Source organism: Ciconia boyciana, chromosome 9, assembly GCF_034638445.1.
Source record: "Ciconia boyciana chromosome 9, ASM3463844v1, whole genome shotgun sequence".
NCBI classification, from domain to species: domain Eukaryota; kingdom Metazoa; phylum Chordata; class Aves; order Ciconiiformes; family Ciconiidae; genus Ciconia; species Ciconia boyciana.
The window spans coordinates 41081156-41096927 of NC_132942.1; the positions used below are offsets into that span (position 1 = coordinate 41081156).

Here is a 15772-nt window from a genome sequence, read left to right on the forward strand (position 1 = left end):
ATCCCTGTCATCTGAGTGTCTTAAAATCACTATTCCCGCAACACTTTGTGGGAATCTGCTACATCTGTCTCTCCAGGAGTATTTTACGTTTTAAGTAAACTCTAGTTGCTGCATCACTGAATATGTTGAAGAGTATCTGCAGGGGTAGACTTGAGTCCAGGTATAAATACGTGCTTTACCTTCTCCAGTCCAGAGTTTGACCTGTGTCTGGTCTGAATCTTTTAGCGAATTCCAGGATACAACTCACCAGTCGTGTTGTCTTGCTCAGTGTACAGGTGTGAGTCCCGTTTTTAAGATCATGTTACATTTTGTTTTACAGAAGGATTTTTATTTGTGCTTGGTGGTCAGGATGAAAACAAGGGAACGCTAAGCTCTGGAGAGAAATATGATCCAGATACCAATTCATGGAGTTCCTTACCACCAATGAATGAGGCAAGATCACTAACTGTTGGGATTTAAGTTTTCACTTTGGCAAAATGTTCCTTTTCTTCTGCAAAATTTGATTCTGAATCTCCAGTCACTTGCATCTTACACATTCAAAATCATGCTACAGACTGACTTCTGTTTATATCTTGTTGTTATACTTGCGGTCTGATACTGACTGCCAGATCTGGAAAAAGTAAACAAATAGTGAAGAGCTATCTGTAAAGATGAACTACACAATTTCAGGAATTTCATAATGAATCAGTCATATAGTATACTTAATGTTCTGTGTATACTGGCCTTCTAAAACAAGAGAACTCTTAAATGGACAAAGAGATCGGAGAAAAGAGATGTGCAGAAAAGATGGACAGAGGACTGGCCAACATACAGAGCTTGGCTTGCACAAACATATTTAGGTTTGGTTTGAGTTAATGCTTCCTTCTTCATATTTGTATTCCATCAAAAAGTAATAGTTTATTATTTGTAAACATATATCCTTAATACACCTGTGTTTTTATCTTCTTAAATCAGCATAGGGTGTTTATTAAGAAATTGTTTGCCACAGGATTTTCCTCATTACAGTCTCCTGTTGGCAAAGGCCTGTAGTTCTGGCCACATTTGTAGTTATGATGCATTAAGTTTCCTGCTTACTATGAGTAAGACTTTACGATACGTTATGTTTCCTCTTTACTGTGAGACTGAGGGTAGCTGTGCTCCTCCGTACAAAACAGAAGAGCTGCCTTTGCACAGATAATGGGTCTGAGTTTTGCTGCTGTAGAGACCTGAAAGCAACAGCTTCATCGTGTAGACCACTACTGTGCAACCTGAAATACAGCCAAGCTCTGTTCTTAGATTTCTGTGCGGTCTCTTTGGCTTTTGCTGCTCTTTTTTGAATACCCTTTGTTTTGTTTAGTTGAATACATTAATAATCTTATTCTGGAGTTTAGGACTTCACCATTTAAAAACAAAACAAAAACCAGGCATAATACCAATATCACTTTGCAGACAGATATGCTGAAAAAAAGTTTGTTTTATTCACAATGGCAGTTATGTTTTAGAATGTTGATTTTTGATACTCCTTAGGCACGACATAATTTTGGTGTGGTAGAGATTGATGGAATTCTGTATATTCTGGGAGGTGAGGACGGTGAAAGGGAGCTAATCTCTATGGAGAGCTATGATATTTATAGCCGGACCTGGACCAAGCAGCCGGACTTGACCATGGTTAGAAAGGTAAGAACTGCATCGTATGTTATCGCATTACTTATTGTTAAATAGTTAATGCCAACATATATATATATATAGAGAGAGATATCAATTAACCTTTTGCTTCAAGTAGAAGCTGTAACAAATAGTCTCAACATGAAATGAGGGAGAGCAGCTTCTTTATTTATATACCAAAACAAAACTGTGGCTGAGAATTTTTATGCACAGCATTGTTTGACATGTGGTACAGGCAACCCAAATACATACGTGTGTGCATGTCTAGATAGTTAGTTTTGAGCTCTCGATACTGTGCATTTGTGTGTAATTTTAGATGTACTTTTTCTTTTTTCCACAAGATTGGCTGCTATGCAGCTATGAAGAAGAAAATCTATGCAATGGGTGGAGGCTCCTACGGAAAACTCTTTGAATCTGTTGAGTGTTATGACCCTAGGACTCAGCAGTGGACAGCAATCTGTCCTCTGAAAGAGAGAAGGTGAGTGAAAATGGAAGGGGGGAACTAGATTGCTGTGTACAACCTTTTTTAACACTCTGATGAGAGGAAGTTGTCCTTTCTCTGATGAATCCCTGAGACGGCTGTCAGAGGCCCTATGAATTTCACCACGTCTTTCTGAATCATGGTGGCCTGTAGTTAACGTGACTGAGTAAAGGTAAGCATCCAAGCAATAAATATGAATTTTGTAGAAATATACTCCTGATGTTACAATTAATACTACCCTGATGCAAAATGAAAACCAGAAATTGTAGTTCAATTGGAACTTCAGATTTTGACCAGATATAAATACTTTGCTGTTTTGTTCTTTTATGTGGTCTGAATTAAGTGCTTATAATCCATATTAATGACTCATCTAATTTTGTTGAACGTATAAGGGGGGTGTGTGTATATAAATAATCTGAAAAAAAGTTAAAGAATGGAGGAAGTTCAGAAGGTTATATGAAATAGTTTTGATATGTTTCTTTCTTTTTTTTTCTTTTTTTTTTTTTTTAATTTGGATTCTCAGATTTGGGGCAGTGGCCTGTGGAGTTGCCTCTGAGCTTTATGTATTTGGCGGGGTCAGGAGTCGTGATGACAGTCAAGCCAGTGAGATGGTGACGTGCAAATCTGAATTTTATCATGATGAGTTTAAAAGGTAACTAGCTGCAGCTGTAAACAGAAAATACTTGCCTTACACACTCACCTGTCTGTTCCCCCCCCCACCTTGCTCCAGCACTTCAAAGCATATTAGATCTTTGCCATGCATCTCTGTTACTCATTTTACCTTTTATGATCCAGTACGGCTGTTGCCAGATGTCCATCTGCTTCAGTGGCTTGTTCCTCTAAGATACCAAGCCTAAAGCTCTGGGCCACCATGTCAGTCTTGAGTGCTCCTGAACAGGAGAAACACCTTGGTCATACAGGTAGTTTGCCTGGTTCTTCCCCCACACTCTGCAATTTCCCCACGTGCAGGGTACTGCTGCCCTCCACCCGTACTCATGCCCTAGGCTCCTCGTGAGTGCTCATGGAGGAGTGTAAGTATGTACAGGGATGCTTCTCCATGATCCAGTCCTGTCTCCAAGGATTTGCAGCTTAGGGATTTCCCAGCTAGAGATAAGAAACTTCATGCATTTTTATTCCAAACATTTATAGCCCATTGCTTTTGGAACCCATGTTGGCTTTTGCCATAGGAAAGACACTATGGATGCTATACATTCTACAGCCACCTTGACACACCGTGCTTGGCTAATCTCCTTTTGTTTGTTTTGAATCTGCTTCTGATGACTTCATTTGTTATCTCTTGGCTCTGGTATTGGAATCCACCTTACCACATGTGAAAAGTATTCAAAATGTTATGTTAGACAGAATTTTGTGTATAGTCACCTTATTCTCCAGTCATAACTGACAAGCTTTGGTTCCTCTAGTGGTTTTTTTTCTTACATATAACTATAAATTGGATGATTCTCTTTTTTATAAACTAAATTGAAATAAGACTTTGTGGTCAGATGTTTCAAGGCTTATGGACAGTGGAAGAGATTAATATGTCTGTATTACAAGTCAAGACTGATTTATGATGTGACCTGTATGAAAGCACACAAAAATAGAATAGTAGATGTAAGTTCATTATATAATTTTCTTGCAAGATGTAGATGTAAAGAGACTTTAATCTCTGTATGAAGAGGTCTTCTGTGTTGTTCAAAGTGATGTCCAAACTAGCTATAATCAAATTAAGCTGGAGAAAAAACACTCTTTAAAGTGGTTATAGGAAGCAGACAGATAAGAAAGGCTATTGCTACTGATGCTCTCTAGCGTTTTCTAGCCCTATGGGAGTGTGGGGAAATGCTAAAAGCTGATAAACTTTTTGGCAAGAAGTCTTTGAAAGGGAAAGAATACTGGAACGAAGTGCTCCGTTATGTCCTGCTTGCTATTTTTAGTTGATTTGCCTGAAATATTTCCAGGCTGATTCTGTTCTTCTTCAAAAGGTGGTATATAATAGCTCATGATTCCTCACCAGCGACTGTAAACCTGTTTCACTGGTTGATACAGATTGAGCTTTCACTGAGTTTGAAAAAGCTCGGAGGTTCCAGCTCTAGGTGCTGCAGGTGAGTCCTTGGTGCCACCTGCTGACTGCAGCACAGACGCCTGCCCGGCAGCATTTCTAACACGCGTATTTGTGTCTTTGGTGGCATCCCAGAAGCGTTACAGGATTTAAGTAAATTGATAATAAAAATCCAGTTGCTTCAGATTTTGTTCTAGCACCCCGTATGTTGTGTGCCTGGCACGAGGGCAGTGCTGGCACAGAGGAAGGTGAGGCAGCAGCAAGTAATCCGAGTCTGGAGTTGCTGGAGGAGGCATGCGTTGAGGGCTGCTGAGATATTCAGACTTTGCCTTTCTGCTCTGCCAATGCACAGAGTTTGAGCTTAGAAATTTAACTCAGCATAAATTTGTGCTTGTGCTGCAGGCGGTTTACAGGTTGAGTGTTTTCCTTCGGAAACAGGGACAGTGAAGACCGGGACGATGGCCACTTCTGCTTGTAGTGCTGCCAGCTGGGGTTTGTGCCTCTGCTCTCGATTTTGGAAGGCCAGTTCGAGAGGCAGAACTGGGATGGGAGGCAGAAGGGGTGTTACTGGCCAGAAGAGGGTGCAGTGGTACTGCGTTATGTTCTAGCACTCCAGCTCCTGGGGTCTAACAGGTACCCCGAATTTCAGGACCCTCGGAGCGCTGTGCGGGATGGATGCCTTTCAGGGTGGCTGTGGTAGTGACTGTGAGACCTGAGCACTTGTACCTATGTGGAAAAGAGAGAAGCTAGCTGTAAAGGGACTCCCCTTCAAAATGCAGTTAGCAAATATTTCTGCCTGCCAAATACTGAGACAAAACACTTTGTCTGGTACTCTTCTTTGAAGTAAGATTGAATCTGGAAAATTATCATAATTTCATTGTAATGGTGTTTCACAAATATCAAATGAATACCAAATGAAAGCAAGTTGACTCTCTGGAAAACATGAGGGTATTATTTCCCAGGCTGATTCAGAAATAGCAGAAAATAAATCTAAATCACTTTATTTTGAGTGAAAGGTGAAAGCTTAAATAATACACTTCTCTTAAATCTGTGAAAACTTTATGATAAATACTGATGTGTGTGTTTGATTAGTTAAGCAATTCCACTTGCACTGGGTATCGTATGCTCTGCTGTGCATCATTACTCAAGAGCAAAGCATAAGTGATGCTATAGATTCTACCACAGGTGGACAATATCTCTCTCTCAGTTCCTTAGTGCTTAGTTAATGTGATATGTACAAAGACTGATTCTTCACCTTAAACATTATGCAGTCGCTACAAGGTGATTAATTTATAATTGATAAGTGCATTCATTTCCTCAGCAATAGTTTCTGAAACAAATACAGGTAATTAGTCCCCTTCAAACCAGCAGCTTCAAAAAGTCATCACGAAGGATATAAGCACCTTCAGACTCCACAGCGCATATTCTTTTTGTAGTGACAGTGAAGGAATAATACTGGAACTGTCAAAGCTGAAGTTTCACATTGACAGTGTATGTATTGACAGAAGTCCGAAAGTGTTGGGTTAAGAGAGATTTGTGGAAAGGAGGAATATGTTTGCAAGATCATTTAGCAGCAGTGGGTCAAAAGCACAGCATATAAATTCTAGCAGTCTCAAGCCAAAACTAGAAGTGTTTTTTTAATGGTTACATATTGCATACTTCATAATGAGCTACAAACTTTTCCAGCTGTTTTTAAGTAAGTGCAGAACTCCATCACGTTCACTTTCTTTTTGAATGGAAAGAATTTCTTGTACTGTGAGTTCAGCTGTCTGATATTGTTGGTTTACAGGTACGTGCAGCAATGCACACGTGTGTGATCTGCATCATTTTTCATGTGCCTCAGCTCTCATTGCCTGAGAACACAGGATCTAGCATCATCCTAGACATCCAGGGTCCATGAGGATCTGGGTTTACTTAGTGTATATGTCTCAGTATGTACTTACATCAGTGTATAAACATATTAATTCATATAAACCGGCATAATTCTGGCTTGAATTGGTTAAAGGACTGAAGTTTAACTTGTTTAATATTGCTTACTTTGACAGTAACTTACTCCAGAATAACTCACAGTGCACAGTCTTTCAAAGTTGTTATTCTTAACCATGACGCAGACTTTTCTAAAGACTAGGAATATGCTGAGATCTTCACACTACCAAAGAAATAAAACATTGAGACTCCTGTTAAGCTATACTGTATAAACAAGTAATAAAATAAATGAAGTGAGACAGAATAGTAGCATACACATGAAATGTGGACAGGATAATGTAGAAAATAATTCTCATATTTGAAGTACTTCTGTAACTGAGATTTTTCAACTACTAAATATTTTGTCAGCCTGTCTTTAGTCATGTGCATGGGTGACTTTAAGTGAACTGAGAATAGAAAATATGTACGTCAGACTGAAGGTTTTTCAGGATGTAGTTGGGGTTTTTTGTTTTTTTTGTTAGTTTGGTTTTTTTCAAAGGCTATAGATTGAGCTCTGTGTGCATTGTATCCTGTTTTTTAAAATATCAATCAAGCTAAAAATAGATTTAAAACAATGTGAAAATGGGACATGGAGATGTAAGGGTATCCTCCGCTGAATGATCCAGTGTTGGTCTACTCCATAAAAAGCAGGAAATCTTAACTACATATTAAAGACCTTGATGGGTCAGTCTTTCCTTCTACCAGAGTTCATAATTTATAACATGCCTTTTTGCATCACGTAGGGGTGTGGAGAATTGGATGATGTCTATACACACTGGTGTTTTTGTTTTGTTTTTTTTTCTTTTCAGTGTGGATGTTTGGAAATATTTAATAGAGCACAAATTGGCTTTAGGATTCTTTGCAAGAGCTGCTGGTGGAGCTCTGTCCTTGAGTATAGCCGCTGCTGCCTTTCACTGGTGGTCTGTAAGTGGGGTAGGCTTTCTTCCTGCTTTTCAGGAGCTCCTGGTTCAAAAGCTCCTGAAATTTGCAGGTATTGAGGGGGATAAAAGTGAGAGATACTTGTTCAGAAGCAATACTTGGTAAAAACTCCTTAAAAATACCCTTTTTGCTGCTGGAACGTCATAAAAATAAGGAAATGCTTTCAGCAGTGTGCAAGTGGTGAACTAAATGCTCTTCTTGTAACATAGTATGTGTAATTAGGAAGATTCTCCCATTCAGTGTGCAGGAATTTCATTAAAAGAAAGTGCTTTATGCAAATGTAATGAGAAAACTAACTGGCTGACTGATAGTGCTGTCAGATGAGAGGAACAGGGAGAAGGCTTTCATTCATTTGTAGGCATCCTTTCACAGCTGGTGTGAGCTTGAGGTGACGTGTCTGGAATATGTTGGTTCTGTATCGCATCTCTATTTACTTCCCACTTGGAAATAAAACAGTTACCATCCTGCTTATTAATTACAGCAGTATGGATGGATTTTTTTTGTTGCTTATATCACTTTAAGACTGAAAAAAATCAGGATTCCTTCCCCCTTTTTTAATTCGAGTGGAAGCATATTTCAGTTTTAGAGCAGTCCTTTCCGTCTATGGCTTCAGAAGTACATGCCTTCTCCCCTGCTGCTCTCAGATTGGGGTTGAGCGGAGCCATCCCAGGGAAGTACACAAGAGTTATGTTCCAGGGAGTGTTTTCAAATTCCTGAAGATTGTGAATTTTTTGTCATGGTGTTTTTTCCATACTGTTCAAACAGCAGGCACAACCCACATTAAGCTGGAGCTTCGTCAAATTCTGATGAAACGTGACCCCATGCCCTTCCTGTCTTTGTTCCTTCCTAGTTTTAAGCGCTAAAGCTGCTGTAAGCATTCCTGAAAAGTTATGCCTGTTTTTTAAAGTATATGCATTGAGAAAGGTTGAGAATGAATTTTCACAAGCAACTACAGATGCTTTAATACTGTCCTTTCTTGATGTGCAGTAGGAAAATGCTTGGGTCCCGCACTGTTGTGGGTTTTTTATTTAAACCCTGAAACCTTGAATATGTAGTGCAGACAAACCCCTGAAGTTCACATGTTTTTCAAGCTCAGACTCCATCAGAAGCTAGACTAAACTCATCTAACTTTGTTTTTTTCCCCTTCTTTAACATGGTCCTATATTTACTATTTAAAAAACAAACAAACAAAAAAAACCCCAAAAACCTGCAGTCTTCCTCCTGCATTTCTCTGCCACTTATTCAGTTTTCATAATTCTAGGTGACTTGGTGCTGAAAAGCAGTGAACATACTGACTGTGTCCTCTTCCCACAGTAAGGAAAGGAAGCTAATGAAATATGGTGAAAAGTGTTTTGCTCTGTAACAGAGTCTGAATCAGTGTAGAGGACTTCTCCTTTTCTGCGTTCTTAGTTCATCTGTCGTCCTCTGCAACAGCTACAAACCGTTCCCTTTTTTTCTGCAGAATCTTCATCCTTCCATGTATACCACAGACAAAATAATGGACAGCTAATCCTTTCATTTGGTCTTTAAAAATTGATCTCTCTCTCCAAGATAATTGATATGTAGCAGCCTCTCCTGCAGTGCCAGAAGAGGCTTACTTCTGAATCATGAGTTAAGAAAACGCAGAATTTTCAAAGGTCAGCAGTATCCATGAGGATATTTCCTAAATTTTTCCCTCAAATTAACCAGGTATGGCCATGATAATACATGGGATGCTTTTCAAAGTATTTTTCAAAGTTTCCTGTTCTCTGTAAATTATTTCATAAAAGAGCTAGGAGTGGTCACCTAAAATAGCATTGATTTGTATGTCTTCAGGGTCTATAAATAGTAACTGTGACAGTACCTGCAAAAGTGCAGCAGCATTTCGTAGAAATTTGGTTCAGAACCATAGAGAGGATGCTGACAACTCTAGATAAATGGGACACCTTTATAAGCCAGTGTCCCACGTGGGTGATGAGTACACAGTTATCTGGTTTCCAAAGGCTTCAAAATGGAAAACTGCTTTTCACTTGATAGAAAGATCAGGCTGATGTAGTGTTGAAATGAGAATATGCCTAAAGTGAACATAGGGGACTTGTAAGATTATAGTAGGAGCCAGAAGGTGATTTAAAAGAGCCTGATACATGATCATGAAGGTCTGTTTCAATTCCAGGTAACGGACATTTCTTTTCTTTCCCAAAATCCCTTACCATTTTGATTTCCAGTCTTCTACTCCTTGTTTAAAGTGAAGCATTGCCAAGTGCTGCGCTCTTCTTACTGGGCTGGGGATTTCTTGTTGCTGATAAAGTGCAATTAAGGAGGTTAGGGAATTATATGGGGGAAGGCACTGCTTAATAACGAGGCCTTGCTATACAGCAATTTGTTATTTCCCCTAGAATGGACTATTAAGACTGATACGCTTTTATGACTTGAGTGATTTTTAAGACAAAGCTGCCTAAAATTTTCTCCATAGGGAAAATTGACTGGCATAGCTGTTGTAGAAGAGGCTCTGTTACATGCCTGCTCTCTTCCAGAAGGTCACCCTGGGTGGCTGCAAGAAGAATTTATTCCAGATAGGTTACACAGATGAGCGGAGCAATCCTGAAATGAAGTAACTTCAGGATAAACTATCCTGAGCTTCCCAAACAGCAATACCAATTGCTTTTCCTGGCTAGGAAAAGCCAAGACTGTCCTGAACTAGGCAATGTTCCCAACAGTTTTTTACATAACAAATTAACTTGTACGCTCTGCTTTTGATTCAAAGATGGCAGTTGCAAAAAGAACCTGGAATTCTTTTAATATGCTCAATAAAACTTGCATACCAGGGTTTTTTGTTATTATTTTTACAGGTGGATTTATCTAAATGACCAGAACCTATGTATCCCAACTAGTTCTTCCTTCGTGTATGGAGCTGTGCCCATTGGAGCCAGCATATATGTGATTGGAGATCTCGATACAGGTCAGAATTAGAACTGATAACCTCCTGCTGCTTGTCTTCCAGTCTTTTAAATATGTGGCACTAATGAGACCAAATTTTTTTAGAATAAAAGGCTGGGACTGTGTTCTCTTCAGTTACTGTTGTCTTCAGGGGAATTAGGGTGGTCATACAGAAATGTACAGGTTGGTTTCGTACATTGTAGCTCTTCAGAAACAAATTCAGTGGTATAAGCATTTGGTTGATTAGTAGTTTGAAGACCAGAAGAGATCAAGACTAAGAGTATGTTACTGCATTTGTGTAAATATAAGAAAAAATGTTAGTGCCTGAGGTTGTTTCTCCCGTCTTTGCAGCAGTAAGCAGGTGGTTCTGCATTTTGGGGACACTGTCCACCAGTTCATATGGATGTGATAGTGGCTCTTGGCTCTAAATCCCAACCGAATAAATGTGTACTAACAAACATATTCAATACTCAGCTTTCAGCATTTGGCCACGTACTGTAAAAAAAACATTTGGAAGACTACATGCTTTCATGGCCCTGTGTACATATGGGTGTGTAACAGGGCTTTCCACAAAATATGAAAGAGTAAAATTGCAAATGTGGTGGGTTTAAGTAGATAAGAACTGTCATAGTACTCTCCTTTTGACAGTAATTTCATCCATACATCCAGAAATTGATTTGTGTTTCTGTGCATGCTCTTGTTCACATATTTGCCTTATTAGATGTGAAATATGGTGATAGCTACAGTATGTTTTAAAGCATTTTATCTTTCTTTGTGCATGTGTGAATTCAGGTACAAATTATGACTATGTTAGAGAATTTAAAAGAAGCACGGGAACCTGGCAGCGCACTAAACCACTATTTCCATCGGACCTTCGCCGTACTGGCTGTGCAGCTTTGCGGATTGCAAACTGCAAGCTCTTTCGACTGCAGCTTCAACAAGGATTATTCCGCATTCGCGTACCTTCTCCGTGATCCGTATGCTGACAGTGGAGGAGACTGGAAGAATTCTGCGCAGTCCACCATAATATAGCTCTATATAAAGGAAAAGCTGAGAAATTACAGCTGAAACTTACACTGTATGCTGTGCTTTGGTATGGTAACTGTTTTTGTTTTAAATGCTTAAAAAGCTTGAGTCTCAGTTCTTGTTTCGGGAACAAATAACTTAAGTATACATTAAAAAGAAGAGAGGGGGGAAATAAAAGGGGGGATCAAGGAAACACCTTCAGTCGTAACCATTTGGAGTTTAAACCGTGTCATTGAAGGAGGTTTTTTGTGTCTGAAACTGGTGGCAATTGGTGAACTGGTAAACTTTGGCGAAGTTTATTGAAAAGCAAAAAAGATTTAAGATGCGTTTCCCCTGGGGGGGAACTGATAAGAATAAAAGTGCTATCTTGGACTGGATAGCTATAATACACAGAAGCTATATTGATAACCAACCTCCCTGGTATACCGCAAAGACTGCTGTTTGACCGTAATGCCGTAGGAGATGTTGGTTGTTGCACCTTTTATTTCTAGTCCTTCCTCAAAAGTTAAGGTCTGTGCCTAAAAATGGTGGAGGTGTGTACATATGGTTTTTCATTCATTTGCAATGTTTTCATTCCTACAAATATTTTTAATATATTTAAAATGGACTAATCTGAAATGGATACAGTATACTACAGAGAAGTAAACTGTTTTTTCTATGCTGTCATTTGAATAGCCTGATAAACTGGTGTACAGGTGGGTGGTGTGCATTTCTGTGTGGGCTTTGGTGGCTGTTTCCTTGAAGTAAAAAGGGAAACGCTGTTTGGAACGGTTAATGATTGCTGCTTTTGGTAAAAGACAACAAAACTTGACAAATTAAAGAAAATAGGTTGTGTTCCTTTTTACTTCAGGTTGCTTGCACACTAAGAATGGTTTTTAAGACTGAGGATTATAGGAGGGTGCATTTTATCTCTGTTAGAACAAAGGTGAAATATGATAAGGATATATTTGTTTTGCAGAAAACATGATTTTTGGACTAAGAGTTAAGGAAAATTTGTATAGCGACTTTAAATTGGGATCAAAAGTTGGCTTACTAATGATTTCTGTGCTAAGGTACAGTCTTGTTTACTGCTGTCTGACTTTGAAAGCTGGGTTTTATGGCGTGGTTATAGTGAAGAATTTAGTATCTTGCATTTTATTTCTTACTAAGTCTTGTTCACATCAGTAGCGATATTTAATTGACTTTTGTTCGTAGTCAAGATCAGCTGGTAGAACACTTTTACCTCAATTTTTGATTTCATTATTGTTGTGATGGGTGGGACGTAACCTGTATTTATTTAAAAGGAATACAATGAGAGAGATGGAAATAGAAATAAGACCTCCTGCCCTTCAGAAAAAGAGACTTTGTATAACCAGTATTATAACTACATACACCACTTTCCACTCTGCAACTCTGTGGACCTCAGACAAGCCAATCTCTGCCCTCAGTTGTGTTAGTACAAACCTTCGTCATCTTTACTGAATCATCTTAGATATGCTGAAATACAATCCCAAACTAGTACAGGATAGTTATATTTCACTAAATATTTCTTGAAGAGACATTCTGAAACTTACTTCTGCTCAGTCCTTCCATAGCACTGATGTGTGGTTGGAATTACTCTCGATTCTGAGCAAAGGGGGTAGGGAAAAAAAAGAGGGCAGCAGCCAATCCATTGACCATTATTTATTTTTTTTTATTTTGTACAATGCTGAAGTGCTGCAAAACTTGAACTATATACATCAGTTTTCTGACCTATATTAGTTGGCATATTAAAAAGTTTATATATTTATGCATTGCAGTAAACTTGGTGTTTGTATATATATATGTCTTCAGATTTTAAATTTATATATAATGCTTTACTACAGAAATGTGAACCACTATTTCCTTCCTTGGCTGTCTTGTGAAATAAATCAAGTGCTGTTAGTTTATCTGTAAAACTTCCCCTTTTTGAAAATCTTACATTGTTCAATTTTTTTCTTAGACAAAGTGCCAAGATCCCATATTCAAAAGTGATGAATGTTCCTAAGTATCTATTTCACTTTTGAGCTCAGTTTTCTAAGTGGCTTAGAAAACTTTTGAAAATGTTATTCAGAATATTGCAGGCTGCTATCTCTTGAGTCCCTGTAGCTTCCCAGTACACTTGAGGGCATTCAGCATCCAGAAAACCTAAGTAATAAATGCACGTAATAAATCCAAATCATATATACTCTAGCAGTGTTTTGCAGTTAAAGTTATTGAACCAAATGTTTACACTTAAAGTAGGATTAACAGTAGGTAGTATTACTTTTTTTTTAAACATAAATAAAACAAACATCTGCTGGTAATTGGTGTGTGTTGCAAATGCAGTCAGTGAGATTTGACCAAGAAGTTTAAGCCTCTTCACCTGAAACAGTTACAAACTTAATTTCTTAGCACGCGTGTGCTCCTGTCACTTTCTGCGTGGTTGGCAGCTAGGAACCAAGTCTCTAGAGATATTGTCTCCTGGAGTTCTGGGTGCCTGCTCACACTGAAGATTTAAGCACTCCTGAGATCTCAAAACTGGCTTCCCTGGCCTTGCTTCAAGGGGATGGGGATCATTCCCCATCTGCATTGTCTGTGGGGCCAATCCAGGAGATGTTCTAGCCTCTCTGTATGTGTCGGAGGGAAGGGATGCATCTTTTGGGGTCTGACTTGTGTCTGTCTGTCCAGTTCTGACCTGCAAGCTTGGTGATGAGTGCATCTCTTGGGATGTGCAATAACCAGGTTTGATTGCCTCCCAGTCTGGAGCAAGGCTTGGAAGCCAAGGCGCTCCTTCTGCAGGGAGAGCCTTATTGTACAGGTGATGGTGTATGAGCGGGATAGCTGACCTCTGACTTTTCTTGGGAAGGAAATGGTCGACTTCAGTAGAGGAGGGAGGCTTTGATACCAGGGGTGCTGAGTGGAGGGAGCTCATCAGTTTCCTGAGCATGTTGAACGTGCAAACAGCTATAGATTGAACTGGGTTCACTGGTACATGCCACCACCCCCGCTGTCCCTGCTTTCCTGGTGGCTGCGTGCCCCTGCGTATGAATGAATTTTCTCAGTTTGCAATCCAGGCGGTTTAGGTGGTTTGGCAGTTTAGAAACTTGTTTAAGTTGTCCTTGCTTGGCACAGTAGCCTTAATTCCTTCCTGCATGTGATTTGGCACTTAAATTCAGCCAGTTCCCCCACAGGTGGCTTTTTGAATGATTTTCTTAGCCAGCTGTGTGTGCAGGCTGCTGGCTTCCAAGCCTCAGGTTTTTAGGCACCTTCCTTACTGATTTACCAAACTGGGCACCTCGCTGGGGTTGTGAGTTCGTCACAGCATCAAAGTGCCGATGTTTTGACACCAATGTCTGTATTGCTGAAGAGTGCCGCCGACTTGGTGCCCACCACACCTCGGACTGGGGCTGGGTCCTTGGGTGCAGGTCTCAGGTGGCTGTATCTTGAGTCAGGCTCAGCACAATCCCAAACGAGGACTGTCTGGCTCATGTTGCAGGCTTGAGTGACTTGGGCCTCTGTGACCTTTCCTTCCCCCTGCTGTAGAATTGGACAAACCCCAGACATTGTAATCAGAAAATCACCAAATACGGGGTAGGGATTATGGAAGATGGGAGTAGCGGTGGCTTTTTTCCTCCCCTCACTCCACCTCTTACCACAATTCCCCCCAAAAAAGTTTCCTCTTCCTTTTTCCATGTGCCACAGGTTATTTTTGGAAAAACTCTGGAATTGCTAATTTAAGGGTAAAATCAAAAGTTTGAGCGTACAAGTGGGGGGGGGGGGAAGAGATAATACCATAAGCACACAACAGTGTCCTCTGCGCTTGTTTTACGCGTGTAATCTTGTGGCCGCTCTGCACAGCAGAAAGAGTGATGACAGAAGCAAAGGTGTAAAGTGCTGTTGCTCTCACAAAATAAATCTCTTGGGTTTCTTAGGGAGGCACACACCTGGCCTGGTCTCCGTTCCTTACTTGGCCTTGTGAGATGCTTGTGTTCCTAAAGGGTCAGTGTTGGATTTCAAATTCTCATCCTTTCTGTTTTTATAACCTGAAAAAGAGGCATCCCGAAGAGTCTTCTGGTTTGTTATACGACAGCAAGGTCTGCCTGTCCTCAAATATTTTACCAGCTATTCCTTAAGTTTTACTAATTGTGAAAATGCTGTATCACCTCAGCTATTCCTGGTCAAGTGACTTTCTGTAGCTTTGAGGGTACCTCATCTTTAAATTGAAGGCAAATTAATATGAGACTACACAAAAGGATAGTGGTGAATCTGAAAACAAAGGTGAATTTATAAAATCAGCTCACTAATAACTGTGGGCAGGCTGTATCCCTTTTGCTTTTGACTGCACAAAACTTACACATCACACAGCCTGCCTTCTGAAGCAGAGTTCTAGCTGAAAATAGGAGTTTTTTCATCAAAGCTACTGAAGCGCCTGGCTTGCTTTATAAACTCCCCTTCCAGAAAACACCAGGCAGCTTAACTTCTTTTTTGCAATATTTCTTGTGCCTGCATGACTTGGTAAATGCACAAGTACAAAAGTGAGGAGTTTGGGGAGCTTTTTTCCCTGTTTTAACTACAGTTTTCCCGGTTGGTTCCATAAATACTGTGGCTGTACGGCCTGCATGGGTTTTGGTAACACGCAGGAGCCATGCAAAGTGCAGGATGCAATAACAAATGCAAGTTGTTACAAGTGCCAAACTTTTGGTTTCCTCTGTATATAATAATTCAACTGTTCTATTAAAATACAGAGATGCTTAAAATTCACTGTG

At 39.8% G+C, this 15772-nt stretch overlaps 1 protein-coding gene across 2 annotated transcripts in view; it reads left to right on the plus strand.

The window, feature by feature from the left end:
- The window catches only part of GAN (gigaxonin), a 45175-nt gene that overhangs the window by 17488 nt on the left and 11915 nt on the right, over positions 1-15772 (plus strand). The window contains exons 6-11 of one of the 2 annotated variants that reach the window (XR_012044060.1): positions 320-432; positions 1507-1656; positions 1986-2122; positions 2649-2777; positions 9914-10023; positions 10794-11094. Coding sequence is in view for 1 of the 2 variants with exons in the window: in XM_072871918.1 (XP_072728019.1) it covers positions 320-432; positions 1507-1656; positions 1986-2122; positions 2649-2777; positions 9914-10023; positions 10794-10975 (821 nt within the window). In the remaining variant the exon portion in view is untranslated. Of the gene's footprint in view, positions 1-319; positions 433-1506; positions 1657-1985; positions 2123-2648; positions 2778-9913; positions 10024-10793; positions 15250-15772 lie in introns of those variants that run through there. The other variant, XM_072871918.1, reaches the window with a different exon arrangement.